The sequence below is a fragment of the Cervus canadensis genome, chromosome 3 (assembly GCF_019320065.1).
Source record: "Cervus canadensis isolate Bull #8, Minnesota chromosome 3, ASM1932006v1, whole genome shotgun sequence".
NCBI classification, from domain to species: Eukaryota; Metazoa; Chordata; class Mammalia; order Artiodactyla; family Cervidae; genus Cervus; species Cervus canadensis.
The window spans coordinates 10849240-10870092 of NC_057388.1; the positions used below are offsets into that span (position 1 = coordinate 10849240).

Sequence of the window (20853 nt, forward strand, 5' to 3'; positions counted from 1 at the left end):
AGGCCAATATGTTATAAAGACACTCTGCTAAGCCTTGAAAGTAGTGTTCCCACAGGAGATCCTGGGGTTTTGGAGCTAATTCATGTCACCAGCAGCAGGTAACTATTCTCTTTTTGAGTAACAACTCCTGGCATGCTTCTAAAACCAAATATGTGATTATAGAGTCAGGGCAAGTATGCAGAATGGGCAGCCCTTCATGAACTGTAGATCTGAGCTGTCAGATCGAAAGAACCACATTTACTCTAAAACACTCCAAGAAGTAGTTTATAAAAGAACAAGCTTTACAGGCCACAAAGGTATTTAAGTAAACGTGTTACTCACTTGGAACACAGAAGCATACATTTATATATTACAAGAAGTGCTTAATAAAAACCTCATTAAATAAAGAATAAATAGGTGAACCTGTCCCTAGCAATGAAAGATTCCCACTGTACAGGCGGCAATCAAATAGTTTCTGAAGTAAATCTCGCCAGACATCAGGCTTCATTAATAATATTTATTTTAAAGGTCACTTTTTATTGTAACAAATATAAAGTCATCAATGTTTTACAAATTGTCAAAAATGCCTTAAGTACAAAAAAAATTAGTAAAATGAATGTTATACTGTATATTATTTGGTATATACTTAATACTGTCAACATGCATACCATATGTCAGAAAAGCTCATGCATTATTGGAAGAGAGAAAAAAAATAAAAGTGCTATATTAAGACTTCCCAGGTGGCTTACGTAGTAAAGAATCCACTTGCAATGCAGGAGATGTGGGTTCAATTCCTGGGTTGGGAAGATTCCCTGGAGGAGGGCATGGCAACCCACTCTAGTATTCTTGCCTGGAAAATCCTATGGACAGAGGAGCCTGGTGGACTACAGTCCATGGGGTCCCAAAGAGTTGGACACAACTGAGTGACTGAGCACTCATGCACGCAAAGCAAAAATGCTATATTGTCTGATTACAAATTCATTGCTTCGGTTAGTTTTCTTTCTTCAGGAATACCATTTACCTGCAATGTGTAAGAATGAATATGAGTGTGAGTTAGACATGGACAACTTTTAGACTTTGAGCAAAACAAATTATGGCAAGGCGTAATTTTCTATCTTCTTAACATAATTATATTGCATTATTTCTTTGCATTTGGTTTTCAACAACAACAACAAAAAAAAAACAGGAAAATCTAAATTAGTCCTCTCCTTCCTGGAGAAGGAAAAGGCTACCCACTCCAGTATTCTGGCCTAGAGAATTCCATGGACTATATAGTCCCTGGGGTCGCAGAGAGTCGGACACGACTGAGCGACTTTCACTCTTGGGTCAAAGTTATAATGTTTTATATTTCTCAAAAGGTATGGTCTGAAAATTCCTCCCATATTAAACAAAAAGAATGAGTTTTGACTGTGGGATGCTTGACTGCATCGTTACGGCTCTTTAGAAAAAATCATGTGGGTAGGAAGGACAGAGAAAGTGAGAGAACCTGAAGGGACATTGGAACTGCTGGCTTGGGCCTGATCTAAATGGCAGTACTACTGTCCGCTCTTAATTGCTCTATTATCTGAGCTAGCGCTTAAGTTCAGGATTACAACCCCAGCAGTTAGTTCATTTCTTAAAGTTCTGATGATCTTTTAAGAGAAAACAACTAACTAAAGAAAACAAACTTAAAAATACACTCTCCATTGGCAAATTCCATAAAGGAAGCTCAAATAAAATACTTTGATATCCAAGCGACAAACTCTGTACTTAAGTTACCTTCATAAAGAAAACTGTGATACCAACACAAGGCTTTGAGGTACTTGCAAAAAGCAAATTATGTAAACCCTGCACTAATGCTGTTGCCTCCTTGTGATACTAAGATAACCAGGATGGAGGGACAGAAAAGTTGTGCCCATGAAAATATTGAAAAATCCACAGCACTGAATCTATGCATGTGCACACAGAATGGAATAAAATTGAGAAACAAACTATTTTCTCATTCAAATGAATAGAAAGGGAATAAGGAGTGTAACGTGCCCATTGAGCTCTTCTCTCCAGGAGTCACAAGTCTATTTGGTGTTACATTTATCAGAGGAAGAAACACAACAATCTATCATAATTATAAAAGATGCTAGGGTGGTTTCTCTCCCTTTAGCATTTAGGTACTTTGGGGACTCACTGAAAACGAGAACAAGTCGAAAATAACCAAGAAGAGATGGTGCAATAATATACCCCAAATTACAGAAAAATATAAGAAAACAAGAAGGTGATAGGCTGTAGTGTTAACTAAAAAGGAGATGAAAGCTTTCCTGACTCAAGCAAAATGCTTGTTTCCCAAAACCTGTTTTAGAAAAGTAACTTAGAAAATTAGGCTGAACAACCTAAAATCCCCCTAGGGAAACTCATTGGCTCTTATAACACTTGCTCAGGCATAATCTGTCTTTTTATTTGGAAACAGTGCCTATTACTAAAATGTAGCAAGCTAACAAGTCTACTTGCTCAAAATTTATGAAGAAGTGAAGTCGCTCAGTCGTGTCCGACTCTTTGCAACCCCATGGACAGTAGCCTGCACTAGGCTCCTCCGTCCATGGGATTTTCTAGGCAAGAGTACTGGAGTGGGTTGCCATTTTATATGACTATTAAATAAATCTCTCTAACATCATATACTTAGGTTTCCTTATTTCCCCCAATGGAAGGGGAGAGAAGTAAAATTGAGATTTTTTTTTTATATATTCAAAAGAATTATCTACTATTTTTGTAGATATGGTCTTCCTTCATTCCTTGTCTGAAATAATTAAGAAACAGAGGAAAGACATCTTAGGAGAGATCGAAGCCTGAGGTTAATGAGGAAGAAGTTCTAGCATTTCCATTGTAGAAATACCCTTTTAAAATTTTATCTCTTGAAAAAAAAAAGTCATGAAATTAGTGGTAGTAAGGAGTCATTTATTTCTTTGCTCTTTAGACAACACACATTTATAGCAGTTTGTTCCTTCATCAATCACCTGAATGCTCACATGGTAGAATCACTGCATCAATATATTGAACAGTCTTGTTGAAACATGTTAACATTTAATTAAAACAAAGCAATCAAAATTGTGGGGGAAATTCGTATAAACGTTATCTCATGCTTAACATCTGATGAACAACTTCATTATACTTGCCTCAAATCTTTGAAAAGTTGTCAAACGAAAATCTCCTTAAATTCCCGAAAGCATTAATAGAGAAGATAATTTTTTGAATGAAAATATGCAGATTTTCTATATGTGTCTAAAGTTTTAATGAGACTTACTTAATAGCTTCCCCACCACAATACCACTATTCATACTCAGAATTCCACATCCAACTTACAGTTTTAAAACTTCTCTTGCTTTTCCAAAAGAGCTACAAAGGCATTACTGGTTGCTTGGCAATTAGAACTAGGAATCAACCACTAATTAGAAGACAATCATGAATAAGTTATCTACTTGGTACAGAGATGAATGAAATAATTGGCTGTGGAAAATTTTTAGGGACACTTGAAAGAAATAAACTTAAAGAAAGCAAGTCTTAGGGAAACAGAATAGTCCAGGGAGAATTGTCCGCCATCTTGTTATTGGTCATGTTATAACAGCTTTTTAAAGCTGCATTAAAACCAGGCCAACCATTTCTCCTTTATCCCCCTGAAGCCTCAGTGATTAGTCACAATGGTTTTCTTTTGTAAGAGTCAGTTTCAAGCTGCTCACTTACTGAGACAAATCCTGGAAGCATCCAAGCTAAGAATCTTTCATACCAAGGGGAAGAATAGGGAGCTTCGCTGAAGGAAGGGGATTTTATTCAGTCTTCCTTAATTAGACAGGACCTCCATGGATGCTTTTGCTTTAAGATCATTTACTCTATGTTTATCACTCTGATGCCAATCTATGCAATAATCTAAGCTATTATTCTGAGGTTCTAACTCTGATTAAAGAATGACACAACTGTTTTGTCTTACTTGGTAAAGCTAAAGCTTCATAAATCATCTACTACTAAAACAATCTTTTAATCTATTACCTTCATTAATAAACATCAACTTACTACTTTTAGTACTCACCTGTGGTCTGCTGTTGGGGAATTTGAGTCTGATGTGGCAAGTTCCTAGAAATGATTAACATTTTTTAGTAAAACTATTTTTATTCACACACATGTAAACAGAGAGCAGACACATTAGAATGAAAAACTTTACAGCTAGAAAGGACCCCAGAAATCATCTAATCCAGCACAAACATGGTCCCCCAACCCTCACAAGTTTATGGATGAGGAAACTGAGGTCTGAGGAAGATAAGTAATAACAATATTTGATAAGATTCAAGGAGCTTCTACTACCTATTAAACTCTATCTCGCAAGAACATAAGGAGGTAGGTATCAATATTATTTTTCCCAACTTACAGATGAGGAAATAGGCTTAGAGGTCCAAGGCTACATAGCTAGGAAGTGGTAGATAAACATGTGAATGCAGGGGCTCCTGGCCGTGTGCCTATAGCCTGTACACTTTCAGATCCAGGTCTAGATCACATGTACACACTCACAGAACAACATGTATCACCATCTTCCATCACTGTGCCAAATCCATGCTCCTCCATCCAACTCCCAGGAAATGACACTGGCTATCCACCAACTGGACAAGTCAAAAGTACAGAAGTCCTCACTGACTGTCATTCAGTTCCCACACCCAAACGCTTGGGAACCCTTCATGAGTCCCCTTGGTCTCCTGCGAATCTGTTCACATCTTCTCCATCTCTACTGCTGCCTTGGTGGAAGCCATCACCATTTCTCATTTGGATCTTTGCAACTGGTCTGAATTGTTTCCTCATTCGCATTCTTGCTTCCTTATGTGCACATTGCAGTCAGATGATCTTCCAAGGCACCAATCTGACTATGTCATTCAAATGAACACATATCATTATTTGCTTACACCTACCTGTGAACTAAGTTTCAAGTTTCTTAGTGTGGTATAGAAGTCCAACTCAATATATCTAGTTCCTATATGGAGCCCTCCCTGCACCGCTTGAAATGGAACCACCACCACCATGGCCTCTATTATCTCTTGCTGCCAACTAGCCCGCATTTACCCTTGCAAACTCAACCCAAAATTTGTTAGACTGGCCTTTTGTTACTCCCATAATTTAAAGTGTCCCACAAGGAATGTTAATTAAAATATTTAACTTATTACTTTTAATTTATAAAGTAACATCTCAAGTACCACCTCTTCTATGCCTCTTTCCTCTCCAAGAATTCCTTCCCCAATTAGGTTACCATTCATGAAAGCATACACATGCTGACTGTCATTGTATTTCTCCTCACTTAATATTTAATTGCCCCAAAGTGCCTTACAATGAGAATGTTCCTATTTTGTATATAGCTAGCAGTAAGCATACAACATTTGAATGAACACATACAAAGATGAAGATACTTAAAAAGATTCACATAATGTACATGTTCACTGACACACATTCACCCACTCATTTTCATATTTTGATATGAAAACTAGTTTACAACAATGTACAATTTAGATTCTGTGTAGAAGAAATTCTAGGAGTCAATCTTGCAACAGAGTAGGGCTTGATCTAAGCCAGGGATTTTCAAGGTTTTTTTGTTTCTCTTCAGGAATGGAATTCCTTTTAATTGAAATCCTAAGCAGAACTCTTGATGTACAAAAGAGATAAATGTGAGGTTGCCTGGGTTGAAACAAGGGAGCCAGGAATGCCGCCTCCTTTGTTTTCTTTGCATCTCATGCTGGCCCCTAAGGCATTTTAAAGAAATCTCCAAGAAACAGAGTTTGAAAACCACTGATCTGAATCATTTCAGCCAGGCAAATATTATGCTCCAAATACAAGGACCTAAACTGGAAAACAGTACATGCTAGTTAAACACTGTTTAAACTCTTAAGCTAATCCATAGGAATGTTAATGACTTCAAGTGATTTTTTTTTTTAAATTTCAGTTCTATTTAAAAGATATGGTTAAGGAAATAAAATCAAATTTAATTCAGTTTGAAGAAGTTACTTTATAATTCATCTCAATACTCACATTCTTTTTTTTGCTATTACCTATCAGCCCTATTTATCCTTGTGAGGTCTCAGGGAGTCTTTCCCTTTGTTTATTCTTTCAGTACTTCACACAAGGTATTTATAGTGCTTTTGATCACAAAAGTAAAAAGATGAATTTACAAATTACGGAAAGGACATTAAGTTATAGATTTAAAGAGGGAAAAACAACATCTTTACTACCAAAGTCAAAAATGCAATTTCATTGGTATTTGGGAAGGGGATATTTGCCCCTTCAAGGGGAAACAAGAGTTCTGTTTTAACATCTCAGGTACAACTAACTTTGGGTCTATTCTACATTAGAAACAAATACAATATACCTCACACACACACACACACACACACACTTTTTCTCATTTCCTATCATCTCTAGCTCTATTTAGCCTATTGATGGATTTCATCAATACATTTTGACAAAACAGAGACACCATATAGGACAAAAAAAGTCTCTCAAAAACCCTAGATAAAAATAACCAAACTCAAAACTCAAGCTGTGAATGAAGTAGCTGCCCCCAACTCCTACCCCACTCATTGGCCAGCCCCCTCACCCTTCTGTGGAACACAGTTTTCAAACCATAGATCAGAGTCAACCTATGCCCTGTAATTTCTTCTCTAGCCATCATTTTTCTCCCCCCTCTTCTGCTACAACTTTCTAAATAGCAATGGGCTTGGTTAGGTTTGAAGAGAACTGGTTAGTTGAGAAAGTGCCACACACAAATAAGCAAAAAATTCAGAGAAGTACGAGCAATTGTGTGTGCTACATTGGTTTAGAGATTTGAAAGTATCTGCAGAGTGGGTCCCAATTGGTTAACGATGTCCATATGCTCCTTGCAACTCCAACGGAAACTTACATGAGTTGCATATATATAAGCAGAGTGTGTACAAAAAAGGTGCTCAACAAAAAACGTGTGGAGGATAAACACCCTCCGTCTCCAAGGTGTATGCACATAACTGATTTTGAGGTTGTCCAAACTTGTGGCTACATGTGAGCCTCTGAGTGTGAATATACCTATGATGGGCATATTTGAAGTACATATTTTATTTAAAGGCTGAAGGGAGGTGCCTCATAAGAGTGCTGTTTCGGGCATACTGAAAAAATGCCCACTACTGACTTTGCTACAGCTGAGCAGAGAATGCAGTAAGAAAATGGAAACGTTTTCATCTTTGGTGAAAGCAGGTTGCTAAAGGCAATTAGACAGGAAAGTGGGGTCTGACTTCAAAGAGAAGTCCTATAATCCTTCAAAGAAAGGACCTTTATAAAGTCATAAGACTATTTAGAATAATGAAGTTCTTAAAGGACTAACAGAAAGATTATTATGGGTAAACTGAATTCTGTAGAGAAAAGATTTACAAAAACTGTAATTCTCTGAATTATTAGCATTAATTATTGTCTATATTTGCTATCATTAATTACAGGCATTTAAATAGAAAATTATGTAAATTAGCTATTGCACAAACTCTATCCTTTAAGATAGCAAAGGTAATAACTTGCAAATTAACAAATAAGTGAGTTGGGGGGAGTACACAATCATTTATTATTTGTATAACCATTTTAAGGTAATTTGATGTTCTTGGATACCCCGTAGAGTTATCCTATGAGTAAGGCTGATGATTATCAACTCATTATATTCCCACTTGCTTGAAGACCCAGAGCAAAGAAAGGTTAAGTGATTTCTATAAAAGCTACAGAATCTGTGCCAGCGTTGAAAACAAGTGACATTAGTTTAGTTACAGGAACACAAAACACTTCTCTTGTGAATTAGTATGGATTCACTCAACAATACGAAATAGCAACATCTTTTGGGGATGTCTCAATTATCAACAAAAACTGGTATTACCAAACCTTAAATTTTCTACAAATTCTTTTCTACAGAAATGCTGATTTGGGTCCTATGACTACTTTTACTAAGGAATCAAGTCATTATTTGGCTCAAAGAAGGACGGATGGACACAAAGAAATTGGAAACATCACCACAATTTTAAATTTCAAGATCTAATTTTAGTTAAAATCAATGTAGAATATACATGCAATATAAAGAAGAAAGGAGATATTAGTTTATTTTAGGTTTTTCCCTCCTACTTTTATAAAGCTTTTATACAAGTCTAACACAACTTTAAAATGGAGTCCAAATCACTAGAACCAAAATCCATCAGAGAGATATACTTATCGCATTTAGTGTATCCTTGCTGAATTTTTTAAAAAGTCAATGACTCTGACATATCCTTGGCTGCTTGACACTTCTTGTCAACAAAGAATTATTATCTTCATCTCCAGAAAGTCTCTTCAACTGATAATAACTTTTATTGAAACCTAATTTTTTATTTATGGAATTTTACCATGAAGTTGGTTCTCACTATTACCCAAGGGAAGACAAATGGAAAAATACTTTAGGTAAAAGCAAAATGATTAGTTAATAAATATCTATAATTAGAAGACTTAATTCTACTTTTATACTGTTAATTTGTAAAAGATTAAACAGAATCTACTTCCTGTTTTGAGGGAGACTCAATCACCCTGGATTAAGTGTTATGTTTAGCATAATGAATAAGGAAAATTTTGGTACAGCCAAGTAAAACCTTCCTGGAAAATGTTTGGGTACCTTCCCTTATCATTCCTTACATAAACTCCTCATTGAAGATGCCTCCCATGCAGGAAAAATCAATTGATGTTGATGTTGGTATTAGAAAAGGATAATGAGGAGGCAGATCTACCCCAAAAAAGACCACACAATATATTAAATTTAAGAATAAATCATTTTTTAGAAATTTGAATACTGGGGAGCCTCCAGTCAATGCTTTCCATAAAATTGAGAAGTGAGTGCAGTTTCCTGGGTGGTTTTTATCCTTTCAAGGTTTACCATTTCTCTGTCCCATTAAGACATCATTTTCTAGTCATCACTCACCTCTCACTTCTCCACACCATCCCCTTCAGCAATTTAAGGGAGTGTAAAAGTATAGAGGCTGATGGGCATAATAAACTCACGAAGCCCAGCACTCGAGACTGCCCCATTTTCTTTTGCACAGACCCCTCAAGGGGAATAAGGAGAAACTGTTCCCCCTCCCACCACCCCTAGCAGAAATACCAGAAAACCTGAATCCTAAAATGGAGGCTCTTTAAATATTTAAAAGCTGGGATTCCCAATTTTATTTTTCTGGCTCCACCATAATACACCCTAGAGGCAGGACCCTGGGATCTGTATCGTTAAAGCCTCACAGGGGAGTGTGGCCTGAAACTTGGTTTGGGAATAACCAGGCTAGATTATCTCTCAATAGGCCTTTTAGGGCCTAAAATTCTATGCCTTGGAATTTGACTTTCTTAATTTAAATTACTGTGTGTTGGTCGCTCAGTCATGTCTGACTCTTTGCGATCCCCATGGACTGTAGCCTGCCAGGCTCTTCTGTCCACGGGGTTTCCCAGGCAAGAATACTGGGGTGGGTTGCCATGCCCTTCTCCAGGGGATCTTCCTGACCTAGGGATCGAAAGCGGGTCTCCTGAATTTCAGGCAGATCCTTTATCATCTGAGTCACCAGGGAAGCTCATAATTTAAAATAATATAAAAGCTTATCTTGGAGATACATCATGTGTGCTAAGTCACGTCAGTCGTGTCTGACTCTTAGCAACCCTATGTACTATATGTAGCCTGCCAGGCTCCTCTGTCCGTGGAATTCTCCAGGCGAGAATACTGGAGTGGGTTGCCATGCCCTCCTCCAGGGGCTCTTCCTGACCCAGGGATCCAACCTGCGTCTCTTACATCTCCTGCATTGGCAGGCAGCTTCTTCACACATCAGTTAAAACTATATTATATTTTTGATACTACATCTTTGGTAAGAAACATAACATCGAATCACAGCAATGATTCTTTGGGCAAAGAGGATTTACTGTTTTTTTAAGATTTTTTTTTTTTTGATGTGGACAATTCTTAAAGTCTTTATTGAATTTGCCACAACATTGCTTCTGTTCTATGCTTTGGTTGTTTGGCCAAGAGGCATGTGGGATCTTAGCTTCCCAACCAGGGATCAAACCTGCACCCCTTGCACTGGAAGGGGGAGTCTTAACCATGGACCACCAGGGAAGTCCCAAAAGCAAATTGACTTTTAAGAATTACTTGAGAGTGTGCTTTCTAGCAATAAATTGTAATAAGTCAGGGAACTGCTACGGTCACATACTCACCAAGCTACAAAGATAAGCAATTAAGCACAGATGTACGGAGTCTGACTGTACTTCAGGATGGGGGACGTCTTACAGAAGACCTGGCTAGTGTGCCTCAAGACTGTCACGGTCATGAGAAACCAGGAAGGTCTAAGACACTGCCTAGAGCAGAAGAGACTAAAGAGATATGCCGATTATTGTGTCCTAGACAGAATTTGGAGAAGAAAAACCTCATTGAGGGAAAAACTAGTGAAATCTGGGGGGGTGGTGCTGGGGGGTGGTGGGCAGAAACAGTCTGAAGTCTGGTTAATAGTAAAACAGAAATGTTGGTTTCTTGGGCTTCCCAGTTGGTGGTGGTGGTAAAGAATCTGACTGCCGATGGAGGATACATAGGAGATGCAAGTTCAATCCCTGGGTCAGGAAGACCCCCTGGAGGAGGGCATGACAACCCACTCCAGTATTCTTGCCTGGAGAATTCTTTGGACAGAGGAGACTGGCGGGCTATAAAGATGTGCAAAGAGGTGGACATGACTGAAGCAACATAGCACACACGCGATGTTGGTTTCTTAGTTGTGACCAATGTATTATGGGGCAATAAGATGTTAACAATGGGAGAACTTTGGTGGGGTATCTCTGTGAACTCTGTATTATCTTTGCAACTTTTCTGTACCTTTTAAATCATTCCAGAATTAAAGTTTATTGAACAATAAAGACATTGGGGCTTCCTAGGTGGTGCACGTGGTGAAGAGTCTGCCTGCCAATGGAGGAGACACAAAAGATGTGGGTTTGATCCCTGGGTCGGGAAGATCCCCTGGAGAAGGAAATGGCAAACCACTCCAGTATTTCTTGTCTGGAAAATTCCATGAACAGAGAAGTATGGTGGGCTACAGCCCATGGGGTTGCAAAAGAGTCAGACACAGCTAAGCACACACACAAACAATAAACACATTAGCAAACAGCAAATAAATGTGCTTTATATTTCTATACATGTAATAATTTTAAACCTGCCTGTGCTGTCTCTCTAATCTGAAAAGGAGAATCAACAGAAAATAACTTCCTGTCTAGCAAGTGCCCTGTCTCCGGACCTGCTCCAGTTACCCTTTCTACTATCTGTTCAGTCACCTTGCCTGTAGCCTGAATCAGAAATCCTAGAGGTCAATGATCACAGTATCTATCGCTGACTTGATATCAAGACTGGTAAATAATCTAATCCTGGTTTTGACCTAATTTAAAGTCTCTTATCCATATCTCAATTTTATTATCTGCAAATGATTAAACATATTTTACTATCTAATTTAAGGGGCCAGTCTGGAGTCATATGAAGCATTCTACCAAAAAGAAGGTTGTGTAATTGATAAATAACTGTGGCAGCCTCCCATTACACAGCGTTCCCTAGACTGCACAGTTACAAGGTTTGCTATACATCAGATTGACTTGTTTAAAAGACCCAAACAGGTTTCTATGCAGCTCTGAAGAAAAGCTTTGGATGTTCTTGAGCCTTGCTTCAGTTCAGTTCAGTCGCTCAGTCGTGTCCGACTCTTTGTGACCCCATGAACCGCAGCACGCCAGGCCTCCCTGTCCATCACCAACTGCCAGAGTCCACCCAAACCCATGTCCATCAAGCCGATGATGCCATTCAACCATCTCATCCTCTATCGTCCCCTTCTCCTCCTGCCCTCAATCTTTCCCAGCATCAGGGTCTTTCCCAATGAGTCAGCTCTTCACATCAGGTGGCCAAAGTATTGGAGTTTCAGCTTCAATATCAGTTCTTCCAATGAACACCCAGGACTGATCTCCTTTAGGATGGACTGGTTGGATTTTGCAGTCCAAGGGACTCTCAAGAGTCTTCTCCAACACCACAGTTCAAAAGCATCAATTCTTCGGTGCTCAGCTTTCTTTATAGTCCAACTCTCATATCCATACATGACCACTGGAAAAACATAGCCTTGACTAGACGGACCTTTATTGGCAAAATAATGTCTCTGCTTTTTAATATGCTATCTAGGTTGGTCATAACTTTCCTTCCAAGGAGTAAGCGTCTTTTAATTTCATGGCTGCAATCTCCATCTGCAGTGATTTTGGAGCCCAGAAAAATAAAGTCAGCCACTATTTCCACTGTTTCCCCATCTATCTGCCATGAAGTGATGGGACTGGATGCCATGATCTTAGTTTTCTGAATGTTGAGCTTTAAGCTCAACTTTTAAGCCTTGCTTAGAAGTCAAGATAAACTTGCAACCCTATCTTATGCCTAAATATTTCTGATGTCAAATTGGAAGGATAAATACAAAATGATGTAGCTATCCACATTAGAACAATAAATTCAGTGAAGTTAGCATGCCTCTGTGAAGATGAAACTCACGCCCTTTTAGAAGGAGTTTAATAAATACCAGGCAGCTCTATCCAAGGATATACCTGGTTATCAAGTTCTGTAATGCCTCATCAAATATAATATCTCATTTTAACACTGAGAATTCAGTTTGATCCAAATGACCACAATATTTATATATGTGTGTACCTGAGCTGAAACAAACCTTCAAAAACAGGTTAGGAGCAAAGGCTGAATTCGCGTAAAGGACAATTGTGATGAACCTGATACAATAAATTCCCTATTTTCTGGCATGGTTGGAAAATGAGGTTAATCACATATTCTGGCTTATAGAGAGTTACCATAGAGACCATGCACATATTATCCATTTCCAAGAATAAAAGAAAGATAATATACACTCAACACTGAAACTACATCGAATGTAATTTAATTTTCCTCTGATGAGTCAGACGCACTTGATGATCTTACAATGCCTCAGAATAATCATTGTGAACATCATCAATTATCTATGTACCCTATTTATATAGAAGTGCTAGTTAATGGACTTTTTCCATTAGCAGAAATCTGAATAATATAAAGGTTTTCTGGACTTAAAAATACATGTATGGTCAAATTGTTGTAAGTTCAATAAAATAATCTATCGCATTTGCAGAGAGATCTGATCAACATAATGACAGTCTTGATGGGGTTATGGAAGGACCAGGAATATACATTTAGTTATAAACTAGATAGGAAATTTTATTTTGCTTGGATATTAGTAGCAACATTGCCAAATCCTAATCACAGAGAATCAAAATAAAGCTTAAGGAGTTATCCTTATTCTCAACATATATAGTTACAAAGCACACCTAACAAATGACCCAGCCTTTTATCCTCCCTTAAAGTTTTACTGACTTTTTGTAAAATCATACTCCATTTCCCTTATTCATTATAATGAATATTCTCCTCTTCTAAAATTTGACAGCATTTGTTATTTTGTCAGTAGAAGATTCCCAAACTTCTTTCTTTAGATAGCTCTCTTCTGACCTTTTCCCATGGATTCACAGGGCATATCAACATGCTCAAGGCTCTGAGGACTCCCCCAGTTTAAACCAAAAAACAAAAAGTTCTGTTTCTCAAATTTACTTGACTGTTTCTTTTTTGAAGATATATATCATCAACCTTTGAAGAACAGGTATTGACATTTTACTAGCATTCTTAGGGAAAGGATGTGAGAAATAGAAACTTTAAAGAATTCTTCAATTCTTTTCAGTTTGCAAATGAATGATAAAGCTGTTCATAATTTTCATCTAAGAAAGACAGGAGAGATTGCAAAATTGTGAACTATTAAAATATTCTTGAGTACTGTAATATCCAACATTCTTGAATTTCCTAATTTTTCTCAATGGTTCCTAATAATCCTGGCAAAGAGGTTTCACAGTGACCCCACTAACCATTCGAGGACATAAAAATCCATCAGTTCCATTCAGTACAACTCGATTTTGTGAAACTTTAACATTTATATCCTTAATAGAATATGGTTTCCAAAACTCGAACTTTTAAATATATGCCATTTTCCCTACTGCTAAAAGATTGAATCAGTTACTTACACCCACCCACACACACACACGTACACACAAATATATACCTTGGCCTATTCAACAATAAGGGCATACTGCTAGAGGACTTCAGGAAAATATTCATAATGCTTTTAAGAGTTTCATGCTCTGCTGACTGAGCTAGCTAGGCATACTTTCATAATACTTTTAGATTGTCAAAGTCTTTTGGACAAATTTATAGTCTGTCTATACTACTCACTATTTTAATTACTATTTAATCTTCAAATTACCACATGTCATTTACATGGCTGTAAAACAAGCATTTGCAAAGTAAAAATGTACCCAATATGCTGTCTAAATAAACCTCTAATGAGTAAGAGGTTACTTTTATATCATATCCTAACATTTATGTGTGAGTATCTCTGTATGTATGTATGTCTGTGTGCTGGGGGTGGGAGGGATAGATATATTCATTCTATCTATAAAAGTCAATTGAAAAAGAGAAGACTCTCAAAAGCAAACTGTGACTTCCTTAGGGAAACTGAATTTAACCCATTTTAACATATGTTTAAAAAAGTAAGAGTCATGTTCTTCGAAATAAATGACACTTTCACCTACAATTTCTTTACACTAAAACGGAGGTTCTAGATATGTAACGGGTTCTCAAGAACAACTGGGCAATCTCCTCAACTAATTTTCTCTACACTTACCCCCTACAAAGGCCTCCTCCAAGCTTTCTGACCACAGTCCTTCTAGCACAACAGAGAAGGTCTGTACTAATAAAGTGTCTTTACAGCCAAAATTGGAACTACTCATTTTGATATAGAAGCAAATCATTAAAAATAAATAAATAAGTAAAACCTTAAAAACTCTGAGGCAAAAAATTTAGATTAAATAGCTCTCTGGTAATAACATTAAAAAACAGGTTAACAGAACCAAATAATTCTAATCATAGCTTTAAAAAATAATCAATTTGCTATGCTTTAGGAAATGCCTCTCTTTTCACAATTAACTCATCTTTGAGCAAGCATATGTGAGTTCATTCATTGTGCTAACGTTAAGGTGAACGTCATCTTGTTTAGATTAGTGAAGGAAAAAAAATATTTCCTCAAAGTAATTTTATGCATTTGCCGTGGGGTTAGGATCGACACTATCAGTGTTCTTTGGGTAGTTTTCTCCTCCAGTTATAAACAAACAAATAAACAAATGCAACCATAATGAAGAGCTCTGTCTTGAAAGACATTAAGCGGATACATTCACGCATTAACAATGACGGTTCCAAGCAACACTTACTGCTGTGTCTGCATCAGTGGCATGTTGGTGCTCTCATAACTGTCTGTGTGTAGGGGGGGTATGATTTCCCCAGTCACAGGATGAAATACAGGAAGCGTGGACAGGGGCCATGCTATCTCTCTATTCTTGGACATGTCACGGAGTTCTTTGGTAGATTTCTGAATAGCACTATGATGGACCAGTTGGATGCTAGGTCAAAAAGAAATAAGACAACACAGATTTAAAATCACACATTAGCTCCACAGATTATCAGTTTGAAAAAAGTTACAAAATACATATATATTTTAAAATAAGACGACATTATTGCACTTTGGGCATTCTACAAGTTATTTCAGGAAAAGATAAGTTTCACATACTTTTAACATAACAAAACTGAGAATTAGAAAGTAACTTTTAAATAAACGTTATTTCTCGTTAAACTAAGCTATAAAGCACTGTGTTAATATTACAGCCCTAGGTAGCAAACTACTCTTCTATTTAATCTCTATGATTAAGACAAAACTACCATAGCTTTTATACTGTTGCTTCTGATGGGGCATTTATACATACTCACATAAGTTTCATTTTATGGTAGGTTATTACTGTAGAGTCAGGAATACGTGTATGAAAGGTCTGTTCATCTGTTCTCTGGTTTATAGAAATGCAGATTGGGAAATCACATCATATAAATGGCAAGTTAATATTCTGAATCTGAAATAGTTCAGGTTTAATTTTTACCTATATCATCTTAGTTTTCACACCCTTTTTATTCTCTACCCCTCCTAAATTTCTGTTTAGAAAGCAGCTTTCACATTTATGAAATTAACTATGAAAGATGATGAATGAAAAAAAAGCATGACACAGATGTATGGCACGTGATGAGCAACTGAGGCGTGAAAAAGAAATGACAAAGAAAATAACAGGAAAGAAGACACTTACTCTGGTGTTTGCATGTTTCTCTTTTCCCTAGAAACAAAACAAAATTTATGAATTAAATAATAGCATTGAAATTTGGAACATTAAGACTATATGCTCATGGATCTCGCATGAGGTGGAAATGCTGACATTGTTACTATTAAGTGCAACCAGGCACCATTTGCCACCAGGTTTATACTTGGATGAGTACACATACAGAAATGGAATACTGATGAGAAACACAGGAAAAAATGGGAAAAAATGGAGATTAAGCATCAAGCTCTTGGAAATAAATTCTATGACATAATGAAATCAGGCTACATGAAAAAATGGAAGAATTTGTTACTTGCTGCTTTATTAATATTTTATCATTTGCTTTGTCACCCTGACTTCCAGATAATCTCGGGAGATTATTTTAATTGACACAGATGTCCTGAAAGCACTAACTATTCATGAAGTAAAGACTCATATTCATGAGTAAAGACTCAAATTATCATTTTATTCTCATTAATTTACTCCTAGATTTATATATATCTACATATGTACTTTTAAACATTTAGGTTGTACTGCCCTGACTGACATCCAGAAAAATTGCAAGAAGAAACCTGACCATCATTTCTGATCAAACTGAGGCTGAGACAATTTATTTAAAGTTCAATTACCATGACAATAGGTTCTGCAGTCTCTGCTTACACAGGACGGCTTGTATAACCAAAATACCTAGCCTCAATTATCCTTGGGACTGTTTTGGCAGTATGAGTTTACATTTAGCCTTAATCATTTTTGAATATAATAATTACAACCTCTAGTTTACTAGACTCAAAACTATTTTAATTCATTTGAAAGGAATAAAGTACTGTAGTTTGACTTGAACATAATTTCATTTATAAGGTGTTTTATGAACTAAATGAAACTTGGGTTTTAATGGAATCTTATATATTATCTTAGAAGTTCTATAATTTTTTATTAGTGTTTTAAAGTACTCACACTCCTTCCCGTCGGCAGCACATGATATAAGCAAGTATTAGAAAAAGGACCAATGCTACTGCCGAGGGCACAGCCAGTGTAATTAGGAAATCCGTGTAATAGTCTCTGCTTTTCAAAGAATCAGAAGGGGGTTTGTACTCTCCACCATCAGGCAAAATCCCTTCTCCACGAATCACTTCCTGATAGGTGGACACTTGCTTTGTTTTATCAACCTGATACAAAAGAAGATAATTATACATGAAATTAATAGTTGCAAATATTATGACAGCTTAAGATCTAGACAGACTAATTTCTAAAAAGCAACCTTTCCTAATTACTTTATCACCTTGAACTTGCAATTATTTATGGGAACTAGGAAAAAGTAATGAATGAAAGTAACAAGTTAAAAGTTGATATTGGTCTTTCTAGGTCCTTCTGACAACATATATACATACATATATACGTACACAAAAAATGTGTACACATGTATGACTGTCCTTTTTCACTTTACTTCCCCCAAAGCAAAAATCCTCCACATGACTATGCATACTTCTTGTTTCCTAGTGACAAATCTCTAGTGCAGACGTCAACAAACCATCAACTGACTGATAACCAGCATGCAGGTATGGTTTCTAAGGTTAGTAAAAGAGAAAAAAAAGAGGGAGAGAGACGGTTTCTAAATGCCTACAACTTTGATTCTCTGCCATCCAGCAGACAGAAGTCATTTTTAGGAAAAATAAACTATTTTCCTTAAAAATAGTTTAAGGAACATTCAATGCTATCGCTTCATTAAATTCTATCCCAGGCTCAAAAAATGTACAACATTTGTACTATACTAATTTACCTCTACATTAATTGAATTGCTTTCACTGAGCTGCATTTAATTATGCTAAGGGTTTTACTGAAGGACACAATAAAATAGCCATGGGAAATGTGTTACTACATTTGTCCCCTGCCCTAAAAAATGTTGGGAGAATTATCTGCAGCATTTTTCAGTATTATTCTCGCCCTTAAACACCACTTGAAGAATTTTGCTAACGATACAGTGCTAATAAAAACTTTATCTTCTGCCAAGGAATTGATGCTCTGCCTCCTTTAAGAATGAGAACTAAATAACAAATTAACTTCCTCATTTTACCAGGGACATTAGGAGGCTTATTATCAAACTTGACCTTAGGCTTTATGTTTTGGTAAAGTGCAGGTCCTGATTTTCCAGTTCTTTTATATTTGCTCTATTATGCTTATTATCTGACTCTTATGTAAGCATCCTGAAATCTTCTGTGGTAAGATGTAACCTATACATACATACATGCAAAAGGAAAAAACAAAAATTCCCAACCTTTCTTTTTATGCAGTCTCGCCACAGAAAATGCAGTCTTCAAAGCATGTCACTTTTAAACCTTTAGAAATTAGATAATTTTCCTAAACATGAACAGTGTACAGCTCAAGTACAGGTAAAACGGCATCACCAGGGCTGTCTGTCTACTGCTCTGGTGAGAGGCATCTATTTAAGGTACGACTGTAGCCACTCCATCTGTTGTGCCCTTCTATGATTAGCACATGGCCAAAATATTGAGCTTTGTAAATTCAACATTCATCGAATAGAACACATAAACCACACAGCATCTGAATACTTCTACTGAATTTGAGAAAACTGAGAAAGAGCATTATTTTCCTAAGGCACATGTGACCTGGAAAGAGGAGTCTGGGGCGTAGGGCCACGGGTGCTAAGTGCTTCAGTGTGAGCAGGGTGTTCTCGCGCCCTGCGTCTGGGAAAGGCGCCTGCAGCTGGTTTTCTAAGACATCAAGTGACAGTTGTGTTTATGTGTCAATAACTTTGTTCAGATGTCAACTTTAAACTTAGACCTAACTCACCACCAATCATTAAGAGTGGACTGAAGTTAAATCTAATGGTCACTAGAGAAGTAAACTAACTTCCAGAAAGGAGGATCAAAAATATAACAGAAATTATATGTACAATATCATATGTATCTGACATACATATGAAATCTTACTCATATGTTCCTAAGTCTTTGAGCATGCTAAATAAAAAATGATTCAGAAAAAAAAATGATTCGGAAAAAAAAATTAATATTTAAGGGGCTCTGGGTAAGATTCTAACTTTCCTCTTCTTTTCCTTTTATTCCTTGATCTTTCCCGACAATGAGTTTCCAGGACACCGAATCATAGCACAATTTTGCTTTATTTTCAGATTTATCATTGCACTCCAGTCTTGCCTTCCAAAGTGGGACAAGGCAGCATATTTGAGGCTTCCTGTCCATGTTACACTGACTCCAAAACTTGACTTAGTAGCCACCTGGATGTCCGGGGGATCGTTCAGACCACCTGCCAAGCTAATCCGGCCCCAGCAAGTAATCAAGAGTAGACTGAGTACAAAAGTGGAGATACAATTTCTTAAATGCATGCACTGTCAACGGTCTCACCAAACCCTTAAAAGTCAAGGGAAGTCAACTGCAGTTAACAAAGGAAACCCGGGATATGTTCCTAAAAGCAGTTCAGGTTTTAGTCAAATGCTATCTTCGGCCACATCACTTCTAGTTACAGTTGTAAAAACAAAATAGAAACTCACCAATGAGATTTTGCACCAGTCAATGTAAAATTGAGTACGGAATTTTTTGTCACATGTTATTACAGGCTCCATTTCTTGACTGCATCTCAATTGATTCTGTGGATTTTCAACTTCTCGTAAACAAGAAGAAAATGGGACGTCGGCACCAACCATGACATAAACGCTGCAAAAATGTGAAACTCTCGGGTTATCCTTTAAGAAAATTGGAAACACTGAAATAAATCTACCCTGAAAGCAGGATTTATCCTTTTGAATTGAGGGATTATCTAGAATCATCCCTAAGGTAGGGGCCTGGGCTTTAAAAGCAGTGATTCATGTAGGGGCTTCTTTTCATTCTTTCCTTTATTCAACCAATATTTACTGGGTGCTTTGGTGTACAGACACTCTCTTGACTCTGTTACTTTCTAAAAATTTTTTCACCCTGTATCATATTTGATTAGGTTTGATAGACTCCATTCAAAATATTCTTAAATTGTTTAAATAATATTATCACTAAGATAATTATCAGTAATAATTCTTCATCTAATTTCATTTTAATAAGATTGTGAGACTATATCCTGAGGTGTGGAACTGCAGGCAGATCTATTCTTTCTAACAGTTTCAGGCTTTTCTACTGCACAGACCCCCTGCTTAGGTTCCTCATACAAGGTCTCTAAATCTTTATCTAAGAAGCTAATGTAAGACAAAAAACTACTGTTTGGTAAACACAAATTAGGCAAACAAAATTTATTTTCTTGATATGTATCTTGGCAACTAGGGGAACTCAATTGACTAATAAGAGTTTCATAATAAAAGAGAAGACAGAGATAATAGTGTTTAATCTTGGAGCAGCTTGAGCAGCTAGGAATTTCAAAGGTCTTTTCAAAAGAAAAGGGAAAACCAGAAAATTATTCTAAATAAATACTATTTCTTTTCTTAATGACAGTGCCATAATTATTTATAAATGGAATAAACCCATCAAAATTCCTGCCATCTTTTTTACAGAAATTGACAAACTGATCCTAAAATTCATATGAAAATTCAAGTGACCCACACAAAATTCTTGAAAAAAGAAAAACACAGTTGGAAGACCC

The 20853-nt window shown here is 36.8% G+C and overlaps 1 protein-coding gene across 5 annotated transcripts in view; it reads right to left on the bottom strand.

Moving 5' to 3' along the window:
* Positions 1–482: 482 nt before the first annotated feature.
* Positions 483–20853, bottom strand: part of SGCE (sarcoglycan epsilon) — a 71407-nt gene continuing 51036 nt past the window's right edge. For 2 of the 5 annotated variants that reach the window (XM_043462624.1, XM_043462627.1), the window contains 7 exons: positions 19781–19943; positions 17212–17423; positions 16249–16275; positions 15331–15519; positions 4031–4074; positions 3123–3157; positions 483–1000 (listed from right to left, as the gene is read on the bottom strand). In XM_043462624.1, coding sequence (XP_043318559.1) covers positions 950–1000; positions 3123–3157; positions 4031–4074; positions 15331–15519; positions 16249–16275; positions 17212–17423; positions 19781–19943 — 721 coding nt within the window. In that variant the 3' untranslated portion in view covers positions 483–949. Of the gene's footprint in view, positions 1001–3122; positions 3158–4030; positions 4075–15326; positions 15520–16248; positions 16276–17211; positions 17424–19780; positions 19944–20853 lie in introns of those variants that run through there. The other 3 variants (XM_043462626.1, XM_043462628.1, XM_043462629.1) reach the window with 2 other exon arrangements.